This window comes from Sus scrofa, chromosome 5 (assembly GCF_000003025.6).
Source record: "Sus scrofa isolate TJ Tabasco breed Duroc chromosome 5, Sscrofa11.1, whole genome shotgun sequence".
NCBI lineage: Eukaryota > Metazoa > Chordata > Mammalia > Artiodactyla > Suidae > Sus > Sus scrofa.
In genome coordinates this window covers 33,625,176-33,652,524 of record NC_010447.5, presented here as the reverse complement: position 1 = coordinate 33,652,524, position 27,349 = coordinate 33,625,176, and the positions used below count along the sequence as shown (strand labels likewise).

The 27,349-nt window shown below is 39.7% G+C and overlaps 1 protein-coding gene across 2 annotated transcripts; it reads right to left on the bottom strand.

Moving 5' to 3' along the window:
* Positions 2,892-25,709, bottom strand: YEATS4 (YEATS domain containing 4). 2 transcript variants are annotated; one of them, XM_021091975.1, is made up of 7 exons: positions 25,433-25,709; positions 20,804-20,923; positions 16,860-16,926; positions 16,662-16,756; positions 10,671-10,763; positions 10,485-10,572; positions 2,892-3,550 (listed from the first exon to the last, which is right to left on the bottom strand). In XM_021091975.1, exons 1-7 carry the CDS (start codon positions 25,481-25,483, stop codon positions 3,381-3,383), a joined length of 684 nt encoding a protein of 227 aa, XP_020947634.1. In that variant the 5' UTR covers positions 25,484-25,709; the 3' UTR covers positions 2,892-3,380. The 2 variants fall into 2 exon arrangements, with proteins under 2 accessions (XP_020947634.1, XP_020947632.1); XM_021091973.1 differs by having other exon boundaries at positions 16,641-16,756; positions 25,433-25,702.

Sequence of the window (27,349 nt, the reverse complement as noted above, 5' to 3'; positions counted from 1 at the left end):
TCAATTATCTATTCTATAACATTCCACCCAGAAGGACTTAACACCAGAATTTTCTTACATGTTGCTAATGGCTAGCAATCTCAGGGTTCCACATTCACGCCACCTGATGTTCTTATTTGATATAGTCTTAAATTACTCCAATTAGTTAAAGAAAGGAGATTTCAGAAGTATTTATCTTTTGTCTTTTTTTGTTGTTGTTGTTGTTGCTATTTCTTGGGCCGCTCCCGCGGCATATGGAGGTTCCCAGGCTAGGGGTTGAATCGGAGCTGTAGCCACCGGCCTATGCCAGAGCCACAGCAACTCGGGATCCAAGCCTCGGCTGCAACCTACACCACAGCTCACGGCAACGCTGGAGCGTTAACCCACTGAGCAAGGGCAGGGACCGAACCCGCAACCTCATGGTTCCTAGTCGGATTCGTTAACCACTGCGCCACGACGGGAACTCCTCAGAAGTATTTAGGGATGAGCATCAGACAATTAAAAATGCTAACGCTTTGAACATGAGAAGAATTAAGTATTATTGAGGCAGAACGATTACTTGTCTACGTCACATTGCTGCTTAAATCAACATCTAGCTATAGCCCCTTAATCTCCTATCTGTAAAATATGGCTAGCACTACCTACCTCTACCTACCACATTGCTTAGAAAAATGACTTATACTTTGATCTTCTTTAAAGAAATGAGCTGTCTAATTAGATGAATTTCCTTTAATTAGTCTTTATCTTGATGAAGTAATTAATCCTTGGTAAATATTTTCCTCCACTTGGAGAATAATGAGAAAGGTCAAAATCAAGACCTTTTTCAAGTTTTTATGATTCTAAACAAAATTTGCCACCTAAATGTTTAAGAAGTATCTTTTGACATGAAATTCACACAGTATTCATTTAAACCATTTAAAAAAGGTACAACTGAAGGTTTTTAGTATATTCGCAAGATTGTGCAATTGCGACGACTAATTCCAGAACATTTCATCATCCCAAATGGAAATCCCCTTCTCCTTGTCCCCTGCAACAATGAACCAACTAACTGTTATTGTTGTTGTTGTTTTAATAGATTTGTCTATTCTGGACATTTTATGTAAACGGAATCATACAATAGATGGCTTTTGTGTCTGGCTTCTTTCAGTAGGTGCATGTTTTAATATTCATTCATTCTGTAGTGCAATCAGTACTTATTTCCCTCTTCTGGTTGAATTCTGTTCAATTGTTTTGATACACTACTTTTATTCATTTGTTCATCACTTCATGAGTATTTGGGCTCTTTCCTTTTTGACCATCAGGCATAATTCTGCCATGAACATAGATGTACGCTTTTGTATGAACATTTTCATTTCTCTTGGCTACACACCGAAGAGTGTAATTGCTGGGGCATTAGAGTAACTAAGCTTAACTTTTTAAGGAATTATCAAACTTTTTTTCAAACTGGCTGCAACATTTTACATTCTCACATCATTGTATGAGGGTCCCGATTTATCCACATCCTCACCAGCTTACTGTGGTTTTATTTTAAAATTTATACCCATCCTGGTGGGTATAGTGGCATCTCCTTGTGGGTCTGATTTGCGTTTTTTTTTTTCTTTTTTTTTTTTGTCTTTTGTCTTTTTGTTGTTGTTGTTGTTGCTATTTCTTGGGCCGCTCCCGCGGCATATGGAGGTTCCCAGGCTAGGGGTTGAATCGGAGCTGTAGCCACCGGCCTATGCCAGAGCCACAGCAACACGGGATCCGAGCCGCGTCTGCGACCTACACCACAGCTCACGGCAACGCCGAATCATTAACCCACTGAGCAAGGGCAGGGACCGAACCCGCAACCTCATGGTTCCTAGTCGGATTCGTTAACCACTGCGCCACAACGGGAACTCCTGATTTGCGTTTTCTTAATGACTAAAAATGTTGAGCAAGTCCTCATGTGCTTATTGGCCACTTGCATTTCTTGAATGTCTATTCAATCCTTTGCTCATTTAAAATTTTTGTTGAGTTACAAAAGTTCTACTTAAAGCCAACACATAAATAAGAGCTGACAGAGGGCAAGACTGACTCTTGACATACTTTGAACTCTTGTATTCAACTGTGCATCAAGTCAGAATTACCTCCATGAACCAATATATTCTTGGGGTCTAATCTGACTAGAATAATGGAGGGAAGATTTCCCATGTTGGGGTTCCTCAAGCAGAATGGGACTTTTCTCCCATTCTTTTTTCTGATCTCTATACTTTTTTTTTGATCTCTATACTGTGGGCATTGTGATAAGAGGTTAAGAGGAAAGCTGAATGATGCCTGGTAGAATTAGAAGTGCCACCTCCAACCCCCAGAAGACCCCTGGCAGAAATTTCAGACCAAAGAGAGCTTTGCATAAGCTCCATAATGCTTATAATACCACAACCTAAAAAACAAAGCAAGAAAGTAAAAATTAACCAATCCATCAGGGCGGATAGATCTTAAAGTACTACAGTGGCTAGTTACAACTTCAGAGAGTACAGAATCTATACTAGGCCATTTTTAGGAGCTTTATAACATATTAATGTGAAATGTTTACCAAAATGCTTTCCTACCTATCATTGTTCCTAGGTTGCCAAGATGATTCAGCTTAAATGGATCTGAATAGGAGAGCCTGAGGAGAAGATAGAGAAATTCAGGGTGGTTATGTGAAACTGGTGTGCAGCTGTGTTCTATGCATCTTTGATACATGGATGAGGGATTAAACATTGTTCTATGTGAAAACTAAGAACAGCGTGGTAGTGAGGCAGAATACTTAAGGCATGATCTTTGCTATCAGAGAGCTTCTGTATGACTGCTAAAAAGAAATGCATGGGCACAATACTACAGAGATACATTCATTGCAAAGAAGGAGTTTCAGGTGCTTCAAGACGGAGAAACATATCAAGAGACAAAAACAGCATCTGTAAACTACATTTATTGACTGCTTATTGGGCACTGGGCACATCAGATACAAAAGAGTTAGGATGGGGGCAGTAAGAAGTTAAGAAATTAAATATATACATTAATTTTACCACTAATTCTAACTACCAGGGGAATACAAAATTTGTACAAGCTATACTTTATAATGAAATTCCGATACCCGTCAAAAGGATAATCTATACACACAATGCAATAAAAATGTTTTAAAATTGTGCTTAACATCACAGAACTTCCCTGAAATGAGTTGATAAAATGCCTATACAGCCTTCATTCTTTTTGTACACATATATTTCACATTAAAGATTGCTTGAAAAGTACAAACACTTTGACTCCATTGTTGAGAAATCAATGGTCAACGACATAACTGTTCCTCTACGAAACATCACAGCACTTGTAGTCCATCTCCCCTTTAAAGTTCACCTTATCTTCAGTTTAGCTTACTATCAAGCTCTCTTTGGAACTGTTTATATTTCTTTTGTCTGATCATCTTCTTCGAGTTTTCTGATTTCATTTTTTAAACAATTTATAGTTTCACGACTTGCTTTTAATCTCTCCTTAAGTTCTGCAATTTCAAAGCTTGTTTTTTTTTTCGCAGCTTCTAATTTTTCTCTGGTTTTCACTTCAAGTTCTGCAACTAGAGAAGACATACACTTTTACTGATTTGTTTCATTTTTTTCACATGTCTAAGATATGTCATAGAGCAATAATGAGGCATTTTCTTAGGTCAGTGCTTCCATGATGAAATGAGGACAACTTAAAGTAGGTCACTTTAAACACAGTGGGGTAGGTAAGAATGTCTGAACTCTCAAGAGAGGATCTAAGATGTTTTCTACCATTAGGAATGAAATTCTGGGAGCTCCTGTCATGGCTCAATGGTAATGAACCTAACTAGTATCCATGAGGTTTCAGGTTCAATCCCTGGCCTCGCTCAGTGGGTTAAGGATCCAGCATTGCTGTGAGCTGTGGTGTAGGTCACAGTCTTGGCTCAGATCTGGTGTTGCTGTGGCTGTGGTGTAGGCCTGTAGCTGTAGCTCTGATTTGACCCCTAGCCTGGGAACTTTTGTATGCCAGGGATGTGGCCCTAAAAAAAACAAAAACGAAACAAAAACAAAACAAACAAACAAAAAAAACAGAGAGAGAGAGAGAACAAAATTCTATCCTCTAATATTTTATTTCACAGTTAAGATTTTTTTTTTTTTTTTTGTCTTTTGTCTTTTTGTTGTTGTTGTTTGTTGTTGTTGCTATTTCTTGGGCCGCTCCCGCGGCATATGGAGGTTCCCAGGCTAGGGGTTGAATCGGAGCTGTAGCCACCGGCCTACGCCAGAGCCACAGCAACTCGGGATCCGAGCCGCATCTGCAACCTACACCACAGCTCACGGCAACGCCGGATCGTTAACCCACTGAGCAAGGGCAGGGACCGAACCCGCAACCTCATGGTTCCTAGTCGGATTCGTTAACCACTGCGCCACGACGGGAACTCCACAGTTAAGATTTTAAGGCAATGTCCTTGTTTTTCTCTATATACTTATTAATTTGGAAGTAAAGAAGCATACCATCCAAGAGACATTCAGTTAATAGGAATTAAATACAATACTCCTCAATTTATATACAGGTAAAACTTACATAAACAAAATCACACTGGTAAAACAAACCTACATCTTTTTTCAAAAAAAGATAGCAATAAAACTGTCTAGATTTGAATTCCAGCTGCACCACTCTGAATAAACTATTTATTATCTCTATCCTCATTTCTAAAATGAAGATTATAATAGCAAACACCTCAAAAATATTATTTGTTGAAAAGGTTTCAAATGAATACAGGAGTTCCCCTTGTGGCTCAGTGGTTAACGAATCTGACCAGGAACGATGAGGTTGTGGGTTCGATCCCTGGCCTTGCTCAGTGGGTTAAGGATCTGGTGTTGCCATGAACTGTGGTGTAGGTCACAGACGTGGCTCAGATCCCACGTTGCTGTGGCTCTGGCGTAGGCTGGCAGCTATAGCTTCTATTCGACTCCTAGTCTGAGAACTTCCATATGCCGTGAGTGTGACCTAAAAAGACCAAAACAAACAAACAAACAAAAAAGTGGATACAAACTGACACATAAAAAGCCATACTGACTACTATTATGACAGAGGAACACTGAATATTTAACATCTTCTAGTTGGCTACGTAACAGATCACTAAAGAAAAATACCATTACTGCAAAAGAGAATATATTCCACTTGGACAGAACAGCATTACGCTTTATAGAGAAAAACGCCTACCATCATCCAACATTTCCATCTTGTGGACATTTCAGGTAATTGCCGCTAATGACTATTAGGCACAGTTGTACTTTTTGTTAATATAACATGATGACTAACTGAAAGCAGCATGGTTTGGCAAAGAAATACCCCTAACCTTTCAAAATCAGAAAGACTTGAGTTCAAATATTACTCTTGGCCCCTTACTAGCTGAATGCTGATATATCTAAGGCTCCTTCAATCTCTTCTTTCTATATGATATAGTTTTGGGTTTTTTTTTTGTTTTTTTTTGTCTTTTGTCTTTTTAGGGCCATACCTGTGGCATATGGAGGTTCCCAGACTAGGAGTCCCATCGGAGCTGTTGCTGCCGGCCTATGCCACAGCCACAGCCACACCATATCCGAGCCGTGTCTGCGACCTATACCACGGTTCATGGCAATGCCGGATCCTTAACCCACTGAGCGAAGCCAGTAATCGAACCCGCAACCTCATGGTTCCCAGTTGGGTTCGTTTCCGCTGCGCCAAGACGGGAACACCCTATATGATATAGTTAAAACTTTGTATTTCTCTGAGGATTTATGAGAATTAAGTAGTATATGTAAATCATCTAAGCAATTAAAAACATGCAGTGTTTCCTTATTTTGCTTACTGCTGGTGACTTTCTTTTTGTGATACATTTTACAACACTTTTATATTGCCAAACAATATACTGTAAACTTTTATAGTGCCAAAACAATCCGTATTTCTTTGTACTTTCATTGCTTTTAGTTCTTAAATTATTTTTGAAAATAGGTGGTATAAACATGAACAAAAGGCTGAAAAGTGGAGAATGAAAAAATGTCTGCTTCTATTCCTGCCCGCCACCAACGAGTGCTCTCCCCAGAGAGATAATCACTGTTAAGTTTGTTATTTTTCCGGAAATAATCTGTTCATTCTCAGGGACACTATGTTGGGTTCTTAACCCTCTGAGCCACAATGAGAACCCCCGACTTACTTATTTTATAACTAGAAGTTTGTAACTTTTTTCCTTTTTTTTTTCTTCTTTTGCTTTTTAGAGCCACAGGTGCAGCATATGGAAGTTCCCAGGCTAGGGGTTCAATCAGAGCTATAGCTACAGGCCTGTGCCATAGCCACAGCAACGCCAGATCCTCAACCCACTGAATGAGGGCAGGGATTGACCCTACATCCTCATGGATACCAGTCGAGTTCTTAACCACTGAGCCACAGCAGAAACGCCAGAAGTTTGTAACTTTTTGCCCACCCCTCACCTTCTGCCACCCCTGGCAACCACCAATCCTTTATCTATGAGTTTTGTTTGTTTTAGATTCAACATATAAGATCATAGAGTATTCATCTTTCTCTGATGTATTTCATTTAGTGTAATGCCCTTGAAGTCATCCATGTGTCACAAATGGCAAGATTTTTCTTTTTTAAGGCTAAGCAACATTCTGCTATATATATGTGTACATAAAGATGTATAAAACACTTCTTTATCCATTCATCTGTTGATTGACAATTAGGTTGTTTTCCTATCTTGGCAATTTTAAATAATACTGCAAAGAACATGGGTATGCATGTATCTTTTCAAGTTAGTATTTCTGTTTTTCTTCTGACACATATCCAAAAGTGGAATTGCTGGCTCATATGGCAGTTTTGTTTTTCGGGATTTTTTTTTTGAAGAAGCTCCATACTATTTTCTATAGTGGCTACAACAATTTACATTCCCATCAACAGAGCACAAGTGTTTCCTTTTCTCCACATCCTTGCCAATACTTGTTATTTATTGTCTTTCTGATAACAGCCATTCTAATAGGTATGAGGTAATATCTCATTGTGATTTTGACTTTCATTTCCCTGATGATTACTGATGTTGAGCATCTTTTCATATGCCTGTTGGCCATCTGCATGTCTTCTTTGGAAAAATACCTATTCAGCTCTTCTGCCCATTTTTTTAATTGAATTGTATACTTTTCTTGAGTATTGAGTTGTATGAGTCTTTATGTATTTTGGATATTAACTCCTTATCAGATATATGATTTGCAAATACTTTCTCCCATTCAGTAGATTGCCTTTTCATTTTGTTGATGGTTTCCTTGCTCTGCAGAAGCTTTTAAATTATTGGTTACCGGCCTTTTAAAATGATGTGCATTAGCTCTTTATATATTAAAGAAACAAGTCTTGTGATATGAGTACAACATTTTTTCACAGCTTGTCTGTCTTTAGACTTTGCTGACAATGCTTTTTTACTGTGCAGAAATTCTTATTCCATTGCTCCCTCTCTTTCCATATCGATTAAAAAACATAAACAGAGTGAAAGGCACATTGTTAGATGCTGGGATACAGAGGTAGGAGATAAGAAAGAAAAATGCATTACAGTGTCATGAGGTAATCTAGGGAGCTATGAGAGCAGACTGGATTCATACCATGGGGAAAGGCTATGTGTATACATCAAGGAAGGCTTCTTGGCCATAGCAAAATCTGAGTTTTAAAGAATGAGAGGAGAATCTGGTAGATGAAGTGGACATAGCAGGCCTTAGAAATGGTATATAAAGATTCGCTGTACAGCAGAAATTGATACAACATTGTAAATCAACTATACTTTAATTTTTAAAAAGTTTAAAAAAGATTTGGGCAACCCAAGGAGTCCTATATGACAGTAACAAGTAATTTAAATCTAGTCAGGAAGACCTGATTTAACTCATCTGTCAGAAGGACAACATTCACTGTAGATAAAGGTTTCTGTTGTTTAATTTAGTCCTTATACTTTATTTTTAACAAATCTGGTTCTGCAAAGGGGACCATATATTGGAAGGAGAACTGGGTTCATTAGCAATGAGATCCTAAGTGAAAACATTTAAAAACTTCTTTTAGAATGTTCTAGTTTTCTGCTTCCTATGTATTATATACATAAGCATTAAATATATAGGAAGCATTTATATATATTTTAAATTTCCAAAACGAAGCCTCAATTGAGAGTAAATCAATCCAAGGAAGAATTATTTTTGCAAAGCCAATGTAACTTAACTGGTTAGAACCACAGAGTATACAAATTAAAAAAGCATATTAGTAGTGCTTTTTACCTTTTCAAAGTGATCACATACTTACCTGTTTTATGTTCATAACAAAGCAGGCCAAGCAAAATTTTTGCAGATGGAGAAAGTGAAGCATAATTGTTTTTTTCTTTGCTTTTTAGGGCCGCACCAGCAGCATATGGAGGTTCCCAGGCTAGGGGTTAAATTGGAGCTATAGCTGCCGGCCTACACCATAGCCACAGCAACACCAGATTTGAGCTAAGTCTGCGACCTATACTATAGGTCACAGCAACGCCAGATCATTAACCCACTGAGCGAGGCCAGGGATCGAACCCGCAACCTCATGGTTCCTAGTCAGATTTGTTTCCACTTCGCCATGACAGGAACTCCAAGCATAAGAATTTTAAGTGATTGTGATTTTAAATTTGAAATGACTATCCAGTGGAAATTATAATCAGTATTTATTTATTTTATTTTATTTTTTTTTTTTTGTCTTTTTGCTATTTCTTTGGGCCCCTCCCGCGGCATATGGAGGTTCCCAGGCTAGGGGTCGAATTGGAGCTGTAGCCACTGGCCTACACCAGAGCCACAGAAACTTGGGATCCGAGCCGCGTCTGCAACCTACACCACAGCTCACGGCAACGCCGGATCGTTAACCCACTGAGCAAGGGCAGGGACCGAACCTGCAACCTCATGGTTCCTAGTCAGACTCGTTAACCACTGCGCCACGACGGGAACTCCTATAATCAGTATTTAGATCTTTTAACTCCCAGTCATGGTTTTCATGAAAATACACACAAAACACTACTATACTCATCAATGGTTAAACAGCAACCTTTCTCTCCTGATTCTCATCTCCCACCCCTCTTCCTTTACTAAATTACGCCTTCCAGCCTACACCTATACTGGTCTATTTCCCTGTGAAAATAATGCCCTTCTGACCCCATATCCTGCTTTCACTACTGCTTCAAGGGCTACTTTCCCCTTACAGTCAGGCTCCTAGACAGAGTTGTCCATAGTGCCTGTCTCTAATTTCTTATTTCATTCTCTGTTGAGCTACTTCACCTGATCTTTGTCCTTACTCTTCTCCTTCAACTGCTCCTGTTAAGGTTGTCAATATCTGTCTTCCTTCCACCAGAATGCAAGCTCCATGAGAGCAGGGCTTTTGCCTGGTTTGGACAAGCTCTATCCTCAGAACCTAGAACAATGCCTGGAATGTTACTGACGCTCAATATATATTGTAAGCAAATAAATGAGAAATCAAAGGAACAACTGAATGAACAGTGACATAAACATCAACATAGGGTTGGTAAATAGGTTTTGTCAAATAATTGGCAATAGCTCCATGAAAAGATGTGCAGGAGATTCTGAGCCCACACCAGCTTCAAGGGAAAAGATACCATGGCTGACAATCAATGTGACATTCTTGTCTTCACGACCCCAGTGTTAATACAAAACTATGTAAAGCGACAGGTTAAAAAAAGAGAAACTGGTTAAAGTACACTAAAGTATAATTATGTTCTGCAAGATTCTTCACAACGATTTTGTTAGTAATGACTAGTAAACAGAAAATGGAGTTCTCCTGTGGCGCAGCCAGTTAAGGATCCACTATTGTCATTGCAGCAGCTTGGGTTGCCACTGTAGCATGGATCTGATCCCTGGTCCAGGAAGTTCCATACACCATGGGCATGGCCAGAAGGAAAAAAAAAAAGATAATGATCAAGTGACAGGAAAAGCAAGATTAATGAAAAGCTATGCTTCAATGTAACTAGTAATAAAAGACAAACAGGGAGTTCCTGTTATGGCTCAGAGGGTTAAGAACCTGACTAGTATCCATGAGGATATGGGTTTGATCCCTGGCCTTGCTCAGTGGGTTAAGAATCTAGTGTTGCTATGAGCTGTGGTGCAGGTTGCAGAGGCAGCTTGGATCCTGCGTTGCTGTGGCACTGGCCAGCAGCTGCAGCTCAGATTCAACCCCTAGCCTGGGAATTCCATATGCTGCACATTTGGCCCTAAAAAGCAAAAACAAAAACAAAAAAAAGGACAAAGAGTATTTCAAAATGTGTGAGAGAGGCTGTCTTTAACTTTTTGAAAGTAGACCTACTTTGAAAATAATTTAAAACATCCTTCCTACCTGTTCTTTAGTAATACATATTTCATTTTTTTAACTCCTAAAATATCTACTTATATGTAATAAGAAAAAAAAAATTTAACAGTCACTAATCATACAATCCTTTCACCATTACAGAATACCTTATTTCTCAGGATTAATTAGGAACTCATGGCACTTACATTCTGTTTCATGTTTATAGGCTCCTAGGGTAAGCTGACGAGATGTTGTTAATAATTGTTGCATCATTGCCGTTGGGTCTTGAAATATCTAATGGGATAGAATAAAAAAAAAAAAAAATCCAGCCAAATAACTTCAGAGTCTACAATTTAAAAGCTTTAAAAATTCTCATTATAAATGCTTCTTACCATTTCGTCATAGAACTCTGAAACCACTGTCTTTTTTCCCAGCATTGCATTGGTATCTGATTGAAACAGCTTTAACAAATGATACAGCGTTACCTGTGAAATAAAAAGACATAAGTGCAATGTTTTTTATCACCATCATGAGATATCATCATTTCTGTAACTGATTTAGAGACTAAGTTAGTAAACATATCAAATTCAGGATCTTGTCTCAACTACAACTTACTGTGGCAAATCACCCATTGTCACTGTTGTGGCTCTGGTTACAGCTGTGTCCTACATTTTCTTTTTCTTTTTTGCTTTTTTTTAGGGCCGCACCCACAGCATATGGAAGTTCCCAGGCTAGAGGTTGAACTGGAGCTACAGCTGCTGGCTTACACCACAGTCACAGCAATGCTGGATCCAAGCTGCGTCTGCAACCTACACCACAGCTCATGACAACGCTGGATCTTTAATCCACTGAGTGAGGCCAGGGATCAAACTTGCATGCTCATGGATCCTAGTCAGGTTCATTAACCACTGAGCCACGAAGGGTACTCCCTGGTTACAGCTGTGGCATGGGTTCAATCCCTGGCCTGAGAACTTCCACACGCCACAGACAGCCAAAAACTAAAAAAAAAAAAATCTGATACTTTCAAAAGGAATGAACAACACTAAAATGCTCAGTGAGGGCAAGATAATTCCTTCATTGTAATAATAAGATTATTACATAAGTAATAATAAACAAAAAGTTAATAATTCATGTAGGCAAGAACAACATGTCTTCAAAATACTTAAAAACTGACACATTAAGACATCAAAGAAAAAGCATTGCAGCACAATGTGTGATTACTTGAGCAAAATAAAAACTAGCTGGTAAAAAACATCAGAGTCCATGCTGAAGTTACAGAGACCAATTCAGAGGCCTCAAAGAATTTTCCAAAAAGTTAACTAAAATTACAACAAGAAATATGCATCACATGCCATATTTGAAGCAGATAGATAGGAAGTAGATGAGACTACATAGATGGATAAGCTGTAACAGGGAAATCTGTAACCTAGAAACTTAAGGAAGGAAAAAATGGCATCAGAGGGAGCCAGTACCCCCAGTGCAGCCCAGGGAGAGACTGCAAAAACTCAAACTTGGCAGATATAAAAATTAAGAAATTAAGCTGCAAGGTAACTGGGCTTGTTAACCTCCCCTTCTTCTCCTTTACTCACAGATAAAATAGCATATCCTCCTGTGGAATGTAGGATTTTTCACCCAAAGAATCAAGTATGAAGTAAAAATAAAGATATTTTCAGATAGCACTGGCTCTGAGATTTTCTCAGGCATCTTTTCTGGAGAAATTCCTCCAGCAAAATGAAAAAAGAAATCTGGAAAGATAAAGGATCATCTGTCATCATTAGAAGTGATTAGCAGCACTATAGACAATTGAAAAATCCAAACTTAGGGATTTCAATAATGAGATGAATGAGCGTAATTTCTAGAGGAAGTAAAAATAGTAATTGCAGTTTTCCTGGGAAAGGGGTCAGAGCTGGGGGGAAGAGGATGTTATAAAATGAATTGTGTCCCACAAAAGATATGTCGAAGTCCTAACCCTCAGTCCCTGTGAATGTGACCTTTCATGGAAAGAGTCTTTGCAGAGGTGATCAAGTTAAGATGAAGTCATTAGGGAGGACCCTAATCCAGCATGACTGGTGTCCTCATAAAAAGAGAAGAAGAGACACGGAGACAGGGAGAGAAGACTACGTGACAGTGGAGACACAGACTGGCATTATGCTGCCACAAACCAAGGAACATCTGGAGCTACCAGGAACTAGAGAAGATAAGAAAAGATCCCTCCCTAGAAGCGTCAGAGAGAACATGACCAACACCTTGATTGTGAATTTCTACTAGTCTCCTGAACCAGGAAAATAAATTTCCATTGTTTTTAGTCACTTAAGTTTGTGGTACATTGTTATGGCCGCCCTAGGAAAATAATACTTGTACTTTTTATTTTTTAAATTTTTTTTTTAAACCATGTGCATGTGTTTTACAATTTAAGAAGTATTAAAAAATCATAAAACTGTCCTTTCCCAAATTTATTGTTCAGACTTTGAGAGGCATTTATGCAGATATATGCAACGAAAAATTTCAAGGCAGGTGTCTCTTATTTTCAATAGTGTTTGAAGATTCTTAGAGAAATGAAAATGCTATACTTGCCAGAGGTACTTCTAGGAATAAAAACCCAATATTAGCATTTTGCTTTTAGAAACAACCAATTCTTTTACCATAGCTTGACCTGTAATAAGTTACTGGATAACAGAAGTAAATCACAAGTTTCCTGTGCTCCTTATATTTCACATTCTAAATAAAACTTCATATGACATTTTCTATAAGAGCCAACTATCAAAAAACTACAATGGATTTCATTATACTAAAAGGAACACTAAAACAGTTCTGAGTGGCTAAAATTCAGGCTTATGATATGGAAACCTATTGAATAAATTAATCCACTGCAGAAGTGCAAAAGACCATAATACTACCTTCTTTCCCAAGAGGAGACTTTGAGAGCTGTCTCATAATGAGGTTACATGATACAATGATTTCTTTCAGAGATGTATTTTCCAATTGGGGCAGGGCAAGAAGAGAAGGGGAGACAGAGGAGGAGGCACACAGGTAAGGCAGCACGTTCTCAAAATAAAATGAATTCAAAGCAATCTTACGAAGTTAATAAGAACTGCTGCTCTAGTAACATTATCAGCTTCTCCTTCTCTCCCAACATCGGCCGAATTCTGTGCTCTATTCTCCCTAATAGACTGTTCTGATTAAGGATAGGAGTAGTGTCTCATTTTTGTATCCTACCCTTTGAGCAATATCTTGAAAATATGGATTATCTGATCATTTCTTGCCAAACAGAATACAATGTCTATTTGGCAAGGATATCACAAGGATTTTTCAATGTGATAAGGTCTTCAGATTCCTAGCATTTTTTTTGTTTACAAATTTTTTTTTTTTTTTTTGTCTTTTTGCTATTTCTTTGGGCCGTTCCCGCGGCATATGGACGTTCCCAGGCTAGGGGTCGAATCGGAGCTGTGGCCACTGGCCTACGCCAGAGCCACAGCAACGCGGGATCTGAGCCGCGTCTGCAACCTACACCACAGCTCACGGCAACGCCGGATCATTAACCCACTGAGCAAGGGCAGGGACCGAACCTGCAACCTCATGGTTCCTAGTCGGATTCGTTAACCACTGCGCCACGACGGGAACTCCCAGATTCCTAGCATTTTATCATAAGGACAAAAATGGTTGGAAATCTGGAGACCTGATCACATGGAAAATATTTCCATACGTTATAGATGGTTATTCAGGAGAAAAGAAAACTAAAGTATGAGTGGTTATCAGTAAATAGTTCAAGGAAGCTCAACATAAAGTAGAGCTTATTAAAACTAGAATTACCCAAACCTGAATAGGGTGTTTCACTTAAAGACAGAAGTCAATATTCTCTTCTTGCTACTGGAGATAGCAAGCCTAAACAAGATTCTCATTTGAGAGACAGCCTAAAGAACTGGGTCCTAATTCTTACTGTGTATCAAAATTCCCTGGGGTGTTGGCCTCTTGCCAAAGCTATGAATCACTCTCCAGGGTATGGAGCTTAGAAGTTTGAATGTTTAAAAAACACCTCAGGTATTTCTGATGCAGCCAGTTAGGAACTAATATGCTCTATCACTGGCCCAGGTGATATTCAATTCCTTTAAAAGCACATGAATTTTAAAAATGTAATCTGATAAAGTGAACATGATTGGTGCTAAAGGAATCAGCTGAATCTATCAAGATGAAAATTAATGGTGATCAGGAGTTCCCTTTGTGGCTCCCTTTAAGACCCCGACTAGTATCCAAGTAGATGTAGGTTCAATCCCTGGTCTTGCTCAGTGGGTTAAGGATGAGGCGTTGCTGCAAGCTGTGGTGTAGGTCACAGAGGCAGCTTGGATCTGGCATGGTTATGGCTGTGGCTGGCAGCTACAGCTCTGATTTGATCCTTAGCCTGGGAACTTCCATATGCCGCAGGTATAGCCCTAAAAAATAAAAAAAAAAAAATGTTTTTAAGTAAAAAAGGGGTTCCCATTGTGGTGCAGTGCAAACAAATCCAACTAGGAACCATGAGGTTGCAGGTTTGACCCCTGGCCTCACTCAGTGGGTTAAGGATCTGGCATTGCTATGAGCTGTAGTGTAGGTCGCAGACTCAGCTTGGATCTGGCACTGCTGTGGCTGTGGGTATAGGCTGGCAGCTACATCTCTGATTTGACCCCTAGTCTGGGAACCTCCATATGCTTCAGGTAATAAGGCCCTAAAAAGACAAAAAAATAAAAAATAAAGTAAAAAAAGAAAAGAAAATTAATGCTAATAAATGTTAAAGCCCTAAAACTAGAGTTAAACACCAGCCACATAAATGTGGAATGAGAGAGCCTGAGTTGTGACCTTCCAGGTTTAAAAATAAAACAGGCTTAGTGGTTTTAGTCAAAAGCAAGAGTAAAGGAAAGAGTGTGAAGCCTGAATGCAAACACTTTGGTTCAAAAACTTGGAGTTCCTGTTGTGGCTCAGTGGTTAACAATTCAACTAAGAACCATGAGGTTGCAGGTTCGATCCCTGACCTTGCTCAGTGGGTTAAGGATCTGGCATTGTGGTGTAGGTTGCAGACTTGGCTTGGATGCTGTGTTGCTGTGGCTCTGGTGTAGGCTGGTGGCTACAGCTCCAATTCGACCCCTAGTCTGAGAACCTCCATATGCCACGGGAGCAGCCTAAGAAAATGGCGAAAAGACAAAAACAAATAAACAAAAAAACTACCTGTGCCACAGTTAACTATGTTTGAGCTCGTGACTTGATCTCTTAGTATTCTCATGCCTAAAACGAGGATCTCACCAACCTCACAAAATTGCTGAGGGGTCAAAGTCAAAGCTTTAAGGGACTTTTTACATTATCAAGTAACAATCTGAAAAAGACATCAAAAGATGAAAAAGCCGGTGGTTATAAATAAGGATTCATGAATAAGATAAAGCTGCAAGTGGAGTTCCCGTCGTGGCTCAGTGGTTAAGGAATCTGACCAGGAATCATGGGGTTGCGGGTTCAATCCCTGGCCTTGCTCAGTGGGTTAAGGATCCGGCATTGCCATGAGCTGTGGTATAGGTTGCAGACGTGGCCTGGATCCTGCATTGCTGTGGCTGTGGTGTAGGCTGTTGGCTACAGCTCTGATTCGACCCCTAGCCTGGGAACCTCCATATGCCGCGGGAGCGGCCCTTGGAAAGGCAAAAAGACCAAAAAAAAAAAAAAAAAAAAAAACCATAAAGCTTCAAGTAGCGATGGTAGTTTGAAAAAGCAAAGTTTTCTTTTCTTTTTTTTTTTTTAAGTATAAAAAGCTGGATACTGGAGACTCCCATTTCAGAGAACATATGAACTCAACTTGTTTATTACTAATAACCAAATGACACTAAAGATTTTAAACTTTTTTGCTGTAGTAATCACATGATTTCCATGACTTCTTTCAAATAATTGTTCGCACTATATCCCTTTTTCCTTCTCTACCTGAAAAAAATAAGAGTTTTGAAAGGCACTTTGCTTAAAAATGAAAAAGCTTAACTCATGGCAAAATGCACCAACACCATAATCTTATGTAAAGTACACCTGAATTAAAAATGTCAACTTTTTTTTTGCTTTTTAGGGCCACACCCACTGCATATGGAAGTTCTGGGGATAGGGGATGAATCCGAGCTACAGCTGTCAGTCTATGCCACAGTCACAGCAACAACAGATCTGAGCTGCACCTGAAATCCAGGCTGCAGCTTGTGGCAATGCCAGATCCTTAACCCACTGATTGAGACCAGGGATTGAACCCACACCCTCATGGTTACTAGTCGGCTTCGTTACCACTGAGCCACAGTGGGAACTCCCAAAATGTCAACTTATAACAAGCTATTAAGTACATTTTCACAATTACTAAAAAATCCAGTTTATACCTGCAAAGATACATTACTCACAGGTCTTTCATTAGGATCAATGAAAAATATTTTGATGATTATTTCGAATTCACCCCATCCTGTTTCAGTAATCTCATATGGAGGCTTAGTAACAACTAAGAGAAAGAAAAGAATAAAACAATTATAAATGGTAAATTACTATTACAATTTCCTAGCTCTTTTAAATTTTATATATTATGAATCAAAAGACTACTGTACCTCTTAAAGGATTGCCATAGCTTTCATGTAATTTAAATTGAATTTTCTTCACATATGCTGACATATCCTAAAATACAGAAGAATTAATTAGCTCTGCCATCTACATATAAAAATTAGAAGGGAAAGACACTGAGCATACGTTTCAATTTTATAAAATACACTTCTCCCTCAAATTTTATGGAAAGCAATTTTTAAGAAATATGAATCATACCCTGGAGTTTTTTATTTTAAACAAAGCAAGCCTATGCTGAATTCTTTCATAATTCATAATATATAGAAAAACAAAACTCCCTAATTCACTTGTTTTGTAAATCTTATTTTTATATATCTCTGTAGACAGGACTCAAAATCAATTTTTATTTTTCCATAAAAACAACAGTACACTTCCAATATTTTATAGAAATAATCATATTACCAAAGCAAATCTAAGAACTAAGCAATTTCAAAGTACAAAATTATATTATACAAAGATCAACTACACTAAGCAACCTAAAACTACTGGATATAAAACTCTTCCTTTCCTTAATTTTATTTTGAGGCACAGAAACATATTCATTAGTTGCAGCACATAAATGGGATTCTCCTAGTGAAGACGGCTTTTTAAAAAATAACTCATTACAAAAAAACAGGAAAAAGCAAAACAAGGTCACAGTGAATAGTAAGTGTTTTTATTTGCTTTCAGGAATTTTACGTACTTATTACTCATACATATTTTTAACTGGGATTCTATTATAATGATATATTACTATCTGCCTCCATCACTTAATTATATTGTATTTCTTCTTCTTTTTTTTTTTTTTTTTCCTTTTATGGCCACACCTGTAGTGTTTGGAAGTTCTCAGGCTAGGGGTCAAATCTGGGCTATAGCTGCCAGTTTACGTCACAGCCAGGGCAATGATGGATCCGAGCTGCATTTGGGACGTACTCCTCAGCTTTTGGCAACAGCACGTCCTTCCTTAACCCACTGAGCGAGACCAGGGATCAAACCTGCATCCTCATGGATACTATGTCGAGTTCTTAATCTGCTGAGCCACAAAAGGAACTCCATGAACATTTTTCTGAGGCAGATTTTCATAAGCATCTTTGAAAACTATTTTGGGAATACTTTCATTCATTTCTTTCTACAAATGTGAGTGACCACCAATATTAGTAGATGTTATAATGATAAATAATGGAATCCTGTCCTCAGGAACTCACTGTAGAGTAGGAGGCAGACAAGAATACCAGCATTTCAATGTAATCTGTTATGTGCATATTAGGTCACATGTTATAAGGGTATTAGGTAGGAGGGACAGCTAATTTAGTCCCTGGAGATCAAGAAAGTAGGTCTAGAGAGTTTCCGATGTGGCCAGAGTAAAGGAATCTGACTAGTATCCATAAGGATGCAGGTTCGATCCCTGGCCTTGCTCAGTGAGTTAAGGATCCCGAGTTGCCATGAGCTATGGCGTAGGTTGCCGATGTGGCTTGGATCTGGCATTACTAGGCTGTGGTGTAGGCCAGTAGCTACAGCTTCAATGGAACCCCTAGCCTGGGTACCTGCATACGCCATGGGTGTGGCCCTAAAAAGACAAAAAATAAAAATAAAAAGAAAGTAGGTCTAAAGAAAATACACTTGAACTAAGACCTAAGGAAACAGTAAGAATGGAGTGGATAGGAAGGAAGAAAAAACAGAATTGGTAGAATGCAGGCTATAAAGAAATGAGGCAAAAAAAGACAAGGGTAAGGCTGCAGAAATAGGACAGGGTAAGGTTCATGGCAGGCCTTCTAAAACATGATAGTTTTAACTTTATCAAGAGGGCAATAGGAAGACACTTTTTTTGTTTTTAAAAAACAGCTCTATTTGGAATACTCACATACTACACAATTCACCCATTTGAAGTTTTCTATTGAATGGTTTTTTAGTATATTCACAGAGTTGTACAACTATCACCACAATCAATTTCAGAACATCACACAAAAGGAAACCTCATACCCATTCTTCCTCCCACCCATGGGCAACCACTCATCTATGTTCTGTGTCTGTGGATTTGCCTATTCTGGACATTTCATAAAAGGGGAATCATACAATATGTGGCCTTTTGTGTCTGAATTCTTTCACCTGCCATGTTCCTAAATTTCTTTCATGTGGTAGTAGTATGTATCAATACTTTACTTTATTACTTAATAATATTCCACTGTATGGATACACTACATTTCATTTACCCATTCATCAGTTCAGAGACATTTGGGTTGTTACTTTTTTGGCTATTATAAATAATGTCAGTATTATTCACATACAAGGTTTTTTTTATTTGTTTGTTTTTCATATTTTGGCCACACCTGAGAAATATGGAAGTTCCTGGGCCAGGGACTGAATCCAAGCTGCAGCTGCAACTAATGCCACAGCTGCACCAACACTGGATCCTTAACCTACCACACCAGGCCAGGAATTGAACTCTAGTCATGGCAGAGACAATGCCAGACCTTTAACCCACTGCACTACAGCAGGAACTCCCATATACAAATTTTGTGTGAACTCTGAATGGTTTTTTTCCTTTTCATCTTTTAATTTTATTTACTAGGGGACTGCATAAATGCTGAAGAAGAAACTATGTTATCAAGTTTAAATGGTTTCAGTTTGTATTAATTCAGTCTTTTGGTAGAAGAATAGATAAACTCAAAGATCAAGTCAAGTCTCTGTCCTTGAAATTAAGATAACTTTGGGTTGCATTACTACTTGTCCTGGACATATTCAGTTTCAGCTCAAGAGGTTTACATTCAAGTGGTCACCTTTAAATTGTGGCTACAGCTGCCCTGAGTTTGGTCACTGTCCTACATGGCAGTTTAATTATGTGGCATATTGTTTTTCTTTTGACCTCTACATTTATTAGCTCTTGATTTATTAAACACAACTGACTATACTGTGGGATTACATGGGAAGAAAAAGTATTTCAGCACTGGAAAAAATTTTTGAGTAAGTCGGTATCTCTCCCCTTAAAACCAACACTTTAAACTTATTTTGAAAAATTATTAAATTCATTCACAAAAAGCATCCCCTTGATAAGTTAAGTGTACGTCCAAAATTCTAGTTTCTCACATGTGGTAAAATATAATTCAGAGTTTGAAGCAGACTACCTTTATCATTATCAAGCTGTGAATCTACCCTTCAGTTCTGTGGTACCACTTGCATCTTCTCAGAAGTAGTATCTCTTCGTGGCATCTCTAAATGCTTTTTCAGAATGTTTCCAAAAGGTGACGAATGATTACAATGATAATCATTTAATGATTATCACTTGTCTCTTGCTTCCACTATATTAGATCAATGCTAGTTGAAATACAGAATGAAGGGTTTTTAACAGAGAAACAGATTATTCATTCGGTAAATAACACATTTTTGTTTTTGTTTTTTTGGTTGCACCCATGGCATGTGGAAGTTCCTGGGCCAGGGGTCAAACCCATGCCACAGCAGCAACTGGAGCACTGGCAGTGACAGTTCAGGATCCTTAGTCTGCTGCAGCACCAGAGGAGTCCAATAAGTAACTCTTGAATACCTACTGTGTACTGTGGCATTTGCAATTCAGCAGCAAAACAAAATTACCAGCAGCTAGATTATATGGCAGTTTTGTCTTTCATCTTCTCTGATGGTCTTATTACCAAATTATCACTTAAATTTACTATTCCTGAAAGACCTGATTATATACTAGGCTACTTGAAGGTGTGGTGATTGAAAGACATACTGTGTTTATAGCATAGTTCTTGTTACTGTAATTTTAATCAGAACCCATTGGAAAGTTGACTTTTACTAATTATATGACAATGACAGCTCTTTACTCTTTCAACTTTTTTGGTAACATTTCTATGAAGGGATGATTTATTATCAATTACTATAAAATGATATTACAGTTTATCTTTGAGCAAAACAAGCTGTAGCTTCAAAAAAAGTTTTAGGAAAAATAAGTACCTACCTCATTTCTATAGGGTTTTACATATACTGTCCACTGATGGGTGTGCCCATCCTCTTCTCTTTTCTTTCCAAAATATCGAGCAACATTGCCATAAACTATTGGCTTAACAATTGTAACCCCCTAAAAGAAAAATAATTTAAACACCAATTAATATTATATCATTACCCAAATAAACAGAATGAGAGCTCTAAAAAATAGTTTTAAGAAATGGCAGGCAGGCTAAGAACCCATTCACTTATAACATGGATTTCCCTCAACAAATCAATTCCAATTAGACTCATTCCATATCACCAAAAATAACTAAACAGATTCATTACAATGATCCCACTTTGAAAATGTCTATTTAAATCATATAAAGTACTTCAAGAGTTGGGTTTCTTTTCTAGTTGAGCCCGAGACATGCAGAAGTTCCTGGGCCAAGGTTCAAACCTATGTCACAGCAGTGAGCAAGTGACAGCAGTGACAACACCATACCCTTAACTGCTAGGTCACCATGGAACTCCAAGAGAGGTGAGATTATTTTGTCTTGCTTTGTTTAAAGAAACAGAAAAGGCTCTTTATTTATAAACTTTAAAGTGAGGTCTAGAGTAACAGTTGCTACCTTTGAATGCTATCACCTAATGGTAATGCCTTTTATCAGCTTATAGCAGGGTTTTCCAAAGCACAGTACAAAAATTAAAGGCAGTTTGGGGACTTCCCTTGTGGCTCAGTGGGTTAAGAATCCAACACTGTGTCCACGAGGATGCAGGTTTGATCCTGGCCTCACTCAGTGGTTAAAGATCTGGTGTTGCTGCAAGCTGAGGTACTGACTACAGACACAGCTCAAATCTGGTGTTGCTGTGGTGTAGGCTGGCAGCTGCAGCTCTGATTTGGACCCCTAGCCTGGGAACTTCCATATGCCACAGGTGTGGCCCCAAAAAGATAAAAAAAAAAAAAAAAAAAAAAAAAACTAAAGCAGTTTGGAAGAGGCTTCTAGGTAGAATATGGACAAACACTTTCATTTTATTACTTGTGTTTACTTGAATCTGTATTACCAAAACTGTAACTAAAATTAGCAATTCAAACCCACAATTTCAAAAATAGCCACACTTAGAAAGGGCTTTAAAAAATCGATTTAAATAAACACGTTAAATATTACATTTGGCGTTGCTGTGGCTGTGGTGTAGCCTGGCAGCTGTAGCTCTGATTAGACCCCTAGCCGCCTGGGAACCTCCATATGCCATGGGTACAGCCCTAAAAAGCAAAAAAAAAAAAAAAATTACATTTGGATTCAGATAATGATAAAGAGTCACTTATATGACTTGAGCCTGGTAAACACTGGCTGATGGTATTTTTGCTCCATTTGTGCTCTTCTGAGATATACATGTTTCTCATCACATCTGCTAAGTGCAAAAGCAGTGAATGTTGACAAATTATGATAGGAAGAAAACAGAAAATGCTGAATGTTGCACATGAATTTGAGACCAGTTGTTCAACATTAAGAATGCTGAGGAGTTCCCATTGTGGCGCAGTGGTTAACGAATCCGACTAGGAACCATGAGGTTGCAGGCTCAATCCTTGGCCTTGCTCAGTGGGTTAAGGATCCTGCGTTGCTGTGGCTGTGGCATAGGCCGGCGGCTACAGCTCCAATGAGGCCACAGCCTGGAACTCCATATGCTGTGGGAGCGGCCCTAGAAAAGGCAAAATGAAAAAAAAAAAAAAAAAAAAAAAGAATGTTGTAAGTCATACATCATATGTGAAAAGGGCAGTGCTGATGTAATCAACAATTAATAAGAAATGAGGAAAGGGAGTAAACAAATAGAAAAAGTTTTCACTGTGACCAGATAATTCACAATAAATAAATTCAATACTTAATAGCCTAAAGTTAGTTCGGAAGAGGGCAAGCAGCTTTTGTATGCAAACTAAAAAAAAAAAATCACAGTGGGGAATGCCCACTGTGGCGTGGTAGAAATGAATCTGACTAGCACCTGTGAGGATGCAGGTTAGGTCCGTGCCCTTGCCCAGTGGGTCTGGGATTTCACATTGTGGTGAGTTGTGGTGTAGGTTGCAGACACGGCTCGGATCTCATGTTGCTGTGGCTCTGGTGTAAGCCAGCAGCTGTAGCTCCAATTAGACCCCTACCCTGGGACTTCTATAAGTCCTGGGTGCAGCCCTTAAAAAAAAAAAAATCACAGTGGGAGTTCCCACTGTGGTGCAGCAGGTTAAGGATCTGGCATTGTTACAGGTCGGATGCGATCCCTGGCCAGGAACTCCCCACCACCACAAAAAAAATCACGGCAAGTGCACTTGTGGCATCCAAAGATGGGGCCTCAGTTTCAAGGCCTGAATGAGTAAGTACAAAGAGCACTGACATGGTGAAAAGATAAGAGATCCCACAGCTGCTACAGTGTTGCTGGGAACTTGCAGAATTCCTCAGTGATGAAAAGAGGGTTTATCCACTGACAAATTTTCTACTTGGATGAAATTGGTCTAAATTGGAGAAAAAAATGCTTATAAGACCACATAACAATCAGCAAGGAGAAATAAGTCCCTAACTGCAGAGTTTTCTGTGACTAACTCACATCCATTTTTGGTGGAAAAGCATTTAAGGACTACAGACTTAATCTGCTCAAATCACTTTGGACTTACTAGAACCCTACATGATTACAGAAAAACTTCTTGAAGTTCTCCTCCAAAATCTAGTGATACAATCCTCTGTTCATTCACACTTTCTTATGAGTCCAAAACCTTACCCAAAAGCATGGGCAAAATGAATACACTTATGAAGCTTCTGAGACTATGAATTTTACCTGGCATCTCTTTCCTCTTCCATTAAATTTCAGTAGCTTTTGCAACTTCCAAAGTACTCCCACTTTACAAGAAGTATTAAAACACTGTGTATGATAATTGCATACACAGCATAACACTATGTGAAAACAATATGATACAGAGAAAGGCTTAAAACAAAACAAAACAAAAACCTAGGCTCAGTGAGTTAAGAATGTAGCTCAGCAGGTTAAGAATCCCACTAATATCCATGAGGATGTGGGTTCAATCCCTGGCCTTTCTCAGTAGCTTAAGCATCCTGCCTTGCTGCAAAGTGCAGTATAGGTGAAAGATGCACCTCGGATCTGTCTGTGGCTGTGTGGCTGTGGCGTAGGCCAGCACCCACAGCTCTGATTCAACCCCTAGCCTGGGAACTTCCATATGCCCTAGGTGCATAGGTGTGCCCCTAAAAAGAAAGAAAGAAAGAAAAACAACAACAACAACAACAAAACCCTAGATCAACTAAATTGGTGCAAAAGTAAGTGATTTCTTTTTAAAGAAAAATTTACTTTCTACAGTAAATAAAAATCAGAACCGGGGAGTTCCTGCTGTGGCCACAGTGGGTTAAGAATTCAACTGCGGAGTTCCCATCTTGGCTCAGTGGTTAACGAATCCGACTAGGAACCATGAGGTTGAGAGTTCGATCCCTGGCCTTGCTCAGTGGGTTAACGATCCGGCGTTGCCCTGAGCTGTGGTGTAGGTCGCAGATGCGGCTCGGATCCCGCGTTGCTGTGGCTCTGGCGTAGGCCGGTGGCTACAGCTCCGATTCGACCCCTAGCCTGGGAACCTCCATATGCCGTGGGAGCGGCCCAAGAAAATGGCAAAAAGACAAAAAAAAAAAAAAAAAAAGAATTCAACTGCTTGGGTAGATTCGGAGGCAAGCGTTCAATCCTCAGCTCCAGGCAGTGGGTTAAAGTCGTTGCCACAGCTTCTGCTGGGATTCCACCCCTGGCCCAGGAACTTCCATAAGTAGGAGTAACACCATTAAAACAAACAAACAAAAACAGAAGGGGTAAAAATATATATATCAGGAACCAGTTCGTCTGTCATAAAAAATTAACGTGCCAAAAGATGTAGGAGAGTGGAAAGGAAATGTGTCCAGTATCAAACATCACCGTAGGCTTTATGATAACTTGAATTAAAAACTAAGACGCTAGCCCGTACTGAATGGTCCCTATGTGCCAGGCAGTGTTATGTTCTCTGCATACCTTGATTAGTATCTCGGCCACACCTCTGGAGCTTTAAGAACACCATGAACTTAGATAAGTGTTCTTAATTTTTCTATTCCCCAATTCTTCGCTTACCGCACTTGTAAATACTGGGGGTAATACTGCCTCTGTAAGGTTGGTGTAGGGGCTGAATCAGAGAATCGGGTAAAGCGTTTCTCCACCGTGCTTACTTAGCAAAGCAAGTGCGTATGAAATATTTGTTATAGTTATTATCCTCAAAATAGGTGGTACCCACCCCCACACCCCTCCCACCCCGCCCTATACAGCTGACCCAGGCTGTCAGTGAAGGAGCAGCAATCCAGGGCCTCCTACCCCGGGCTTGTTTCCCGGCAACAGTGTCCAGCTCTCCCGCCTGACCACTGACTAAGTTTGTTTCTTGGCGGGGACGGGAGGGTGGCGGTGACGCGTTCAGCTGGGGCCCAATGAAACCACGGTTATCCCTCGGGGGCCTGGACTCGCCGTCCGCCCGGAAACCGTGGTTCCCGCCCGAGGCGAGAAGGCGCGAGAGGGAACAAGCGGGCCCTCCCCCGGTCGCGCTGGGAGGAGCCGGGGCGAGAGAGCCATCCCGGAGGGTAGGCGCGGGCCGCGCACTGACCTTCACTCTCCCGCCGGAGTCAGGCCCAAATTCGGCCATTCTCTTGAACATATTGTCCTACGGAAGAAGCCGCCTCCGCCAGGGAAAGAGACCGGGGCCGGCGGGCTCGCCGCTCCCCTCAGAGGTCCCGCTCCTCCCGCGCGGGCCCGGGAGGAGGGTTTCTGACCGAAGGAGGGCGAGTCACAGGGGCTCGGGGCGCTGAGGATCCGCCAACTCCTCACGGCGGGCGGCGTCCCGGAAGCCCATTCAGCCCGGTGCGGGTGGAGAGCGGAACCGCGTGCGCAGGCGCGAGGAGGTCGTGCACACTGCGCACGCGCCGGGCCGCTGCCCTTTCCCGCGGCGCGCGGGGGTTCTGGTTGTCCGGGTTAGAGGATCCGGGAAATCTCCATGCACTCTGTCGCCGTCCCAGACCACCTAGCTTCGTAAGGACAGAGGAACATTCTTATCGAGGCAGTGCTTTGCCATCGCCAGAACATTAGAGTTCTGAAATTAAATTCATGAAATCTCGCCCACCCACAGTTTTTAGTTGTGTTCGTCCAGTCCTCTCTGCCTTCCGTGCATGAACCATTAATTTCTTTTATTTACTCCATCCTTCCTCTCTTTCCTTTTCTACTCTGTTTAGATTCTCGGATGGCACAAGCCTCTCCACCCTGTACCTTTATGTGGTACTAACTACTTTGCAGGTTAGTGAAGTGCTAAATTATCTCTAATTCAAAGTAGTAGGTGCTGGTCAGATGTTCTTTTTCTTTTATTTTAAACTAGAAGCTATCCTAAACTTTTCCTTAGGCTCCTCAAGCTTCCTACCTTAACACCAACCCTCTCATTCTGATCAGATAACTTTGCATCTTATTTCACAGAGAAAGCGGAACGCGATGACACCAGACCTAAACACAAGCTTTGATTTGTCCAATATCCACCCTCCCTTCCTTTCTTTTCTGTTCAAGGGGCAGTTTTCTTCCAGTTTGAAATCACTCCTTCGTCTCTAATCTCCATCTCATTCTCTTTCCCTTTCTCAAGGATTTTGCCTTATTAACTATCTCCACTCCACCCTGTATCTTAAGTCTTTTTTCTTTGGCTTTTTTTCTTAAGAAGTGTTAAACAAACTTAAATCTTTCCTACCAAAACCCAACCAAACACATCTTTAATCCTGCATGGCTCTATCTCTGAATTATCTTTTAAAGTCGATTTTGAACAGGCTGTCAACATTTCCATTGTTTCCACATGCTTTTTTTTTTTTTCCCCCAAAGGTGGTTGAAATCAGTGAGGTCTTATTAAAGCACGCTGTCAAACAACATCCTTCACAACATAATACAGGATTTTTTGTCTTCTATTCCCTCTCCTGAACTTCACCTTTCTCAAATCATGGCTTTCAGAATGTGATCTCTGAAACCCAAATTTGCTCTTTAAAATGATCTCTCCATCTTTCCTATTTCTGTTTTCCTCCTGTTTCTCAAGGAAATTTTAATTCTTTGCTTAAAAATTTTAAAAAGGAAATAAAAAAATTTTTACCCTAAGTATTTTTTAAGGCAGAATAACATTTAATAAAATAAAATTAATCAAATATGTAAAACACATTGATAACTTTTGGGGAAAGTTAATGGATTGAATACATATCTTTTACCTTTTCCCAAAACTCCTTTAAAATAAGTCAAGAGATTTTCCAAAAGGCATAATCCTCTAAGGATGGGGAGAATGGGAGAAACAATATCTTGAAATCTGGAATACAAAAGGCAAGTGGTATCTGGAGGGCAGCTTGGAGAGCTGAGCAGTCAGAGGTAATAAGCTACCCGTTCACACTGCAGAAACCCCCTAAAAGCCTCAAGAATTTGTGGTTGTAGGGATCTCTGAAAGTAAGGGGAGGGAAGAGGAGAAGAGGAACTAGCAAGAAAGCAAAAAACAAATCAACAACAGCAACGA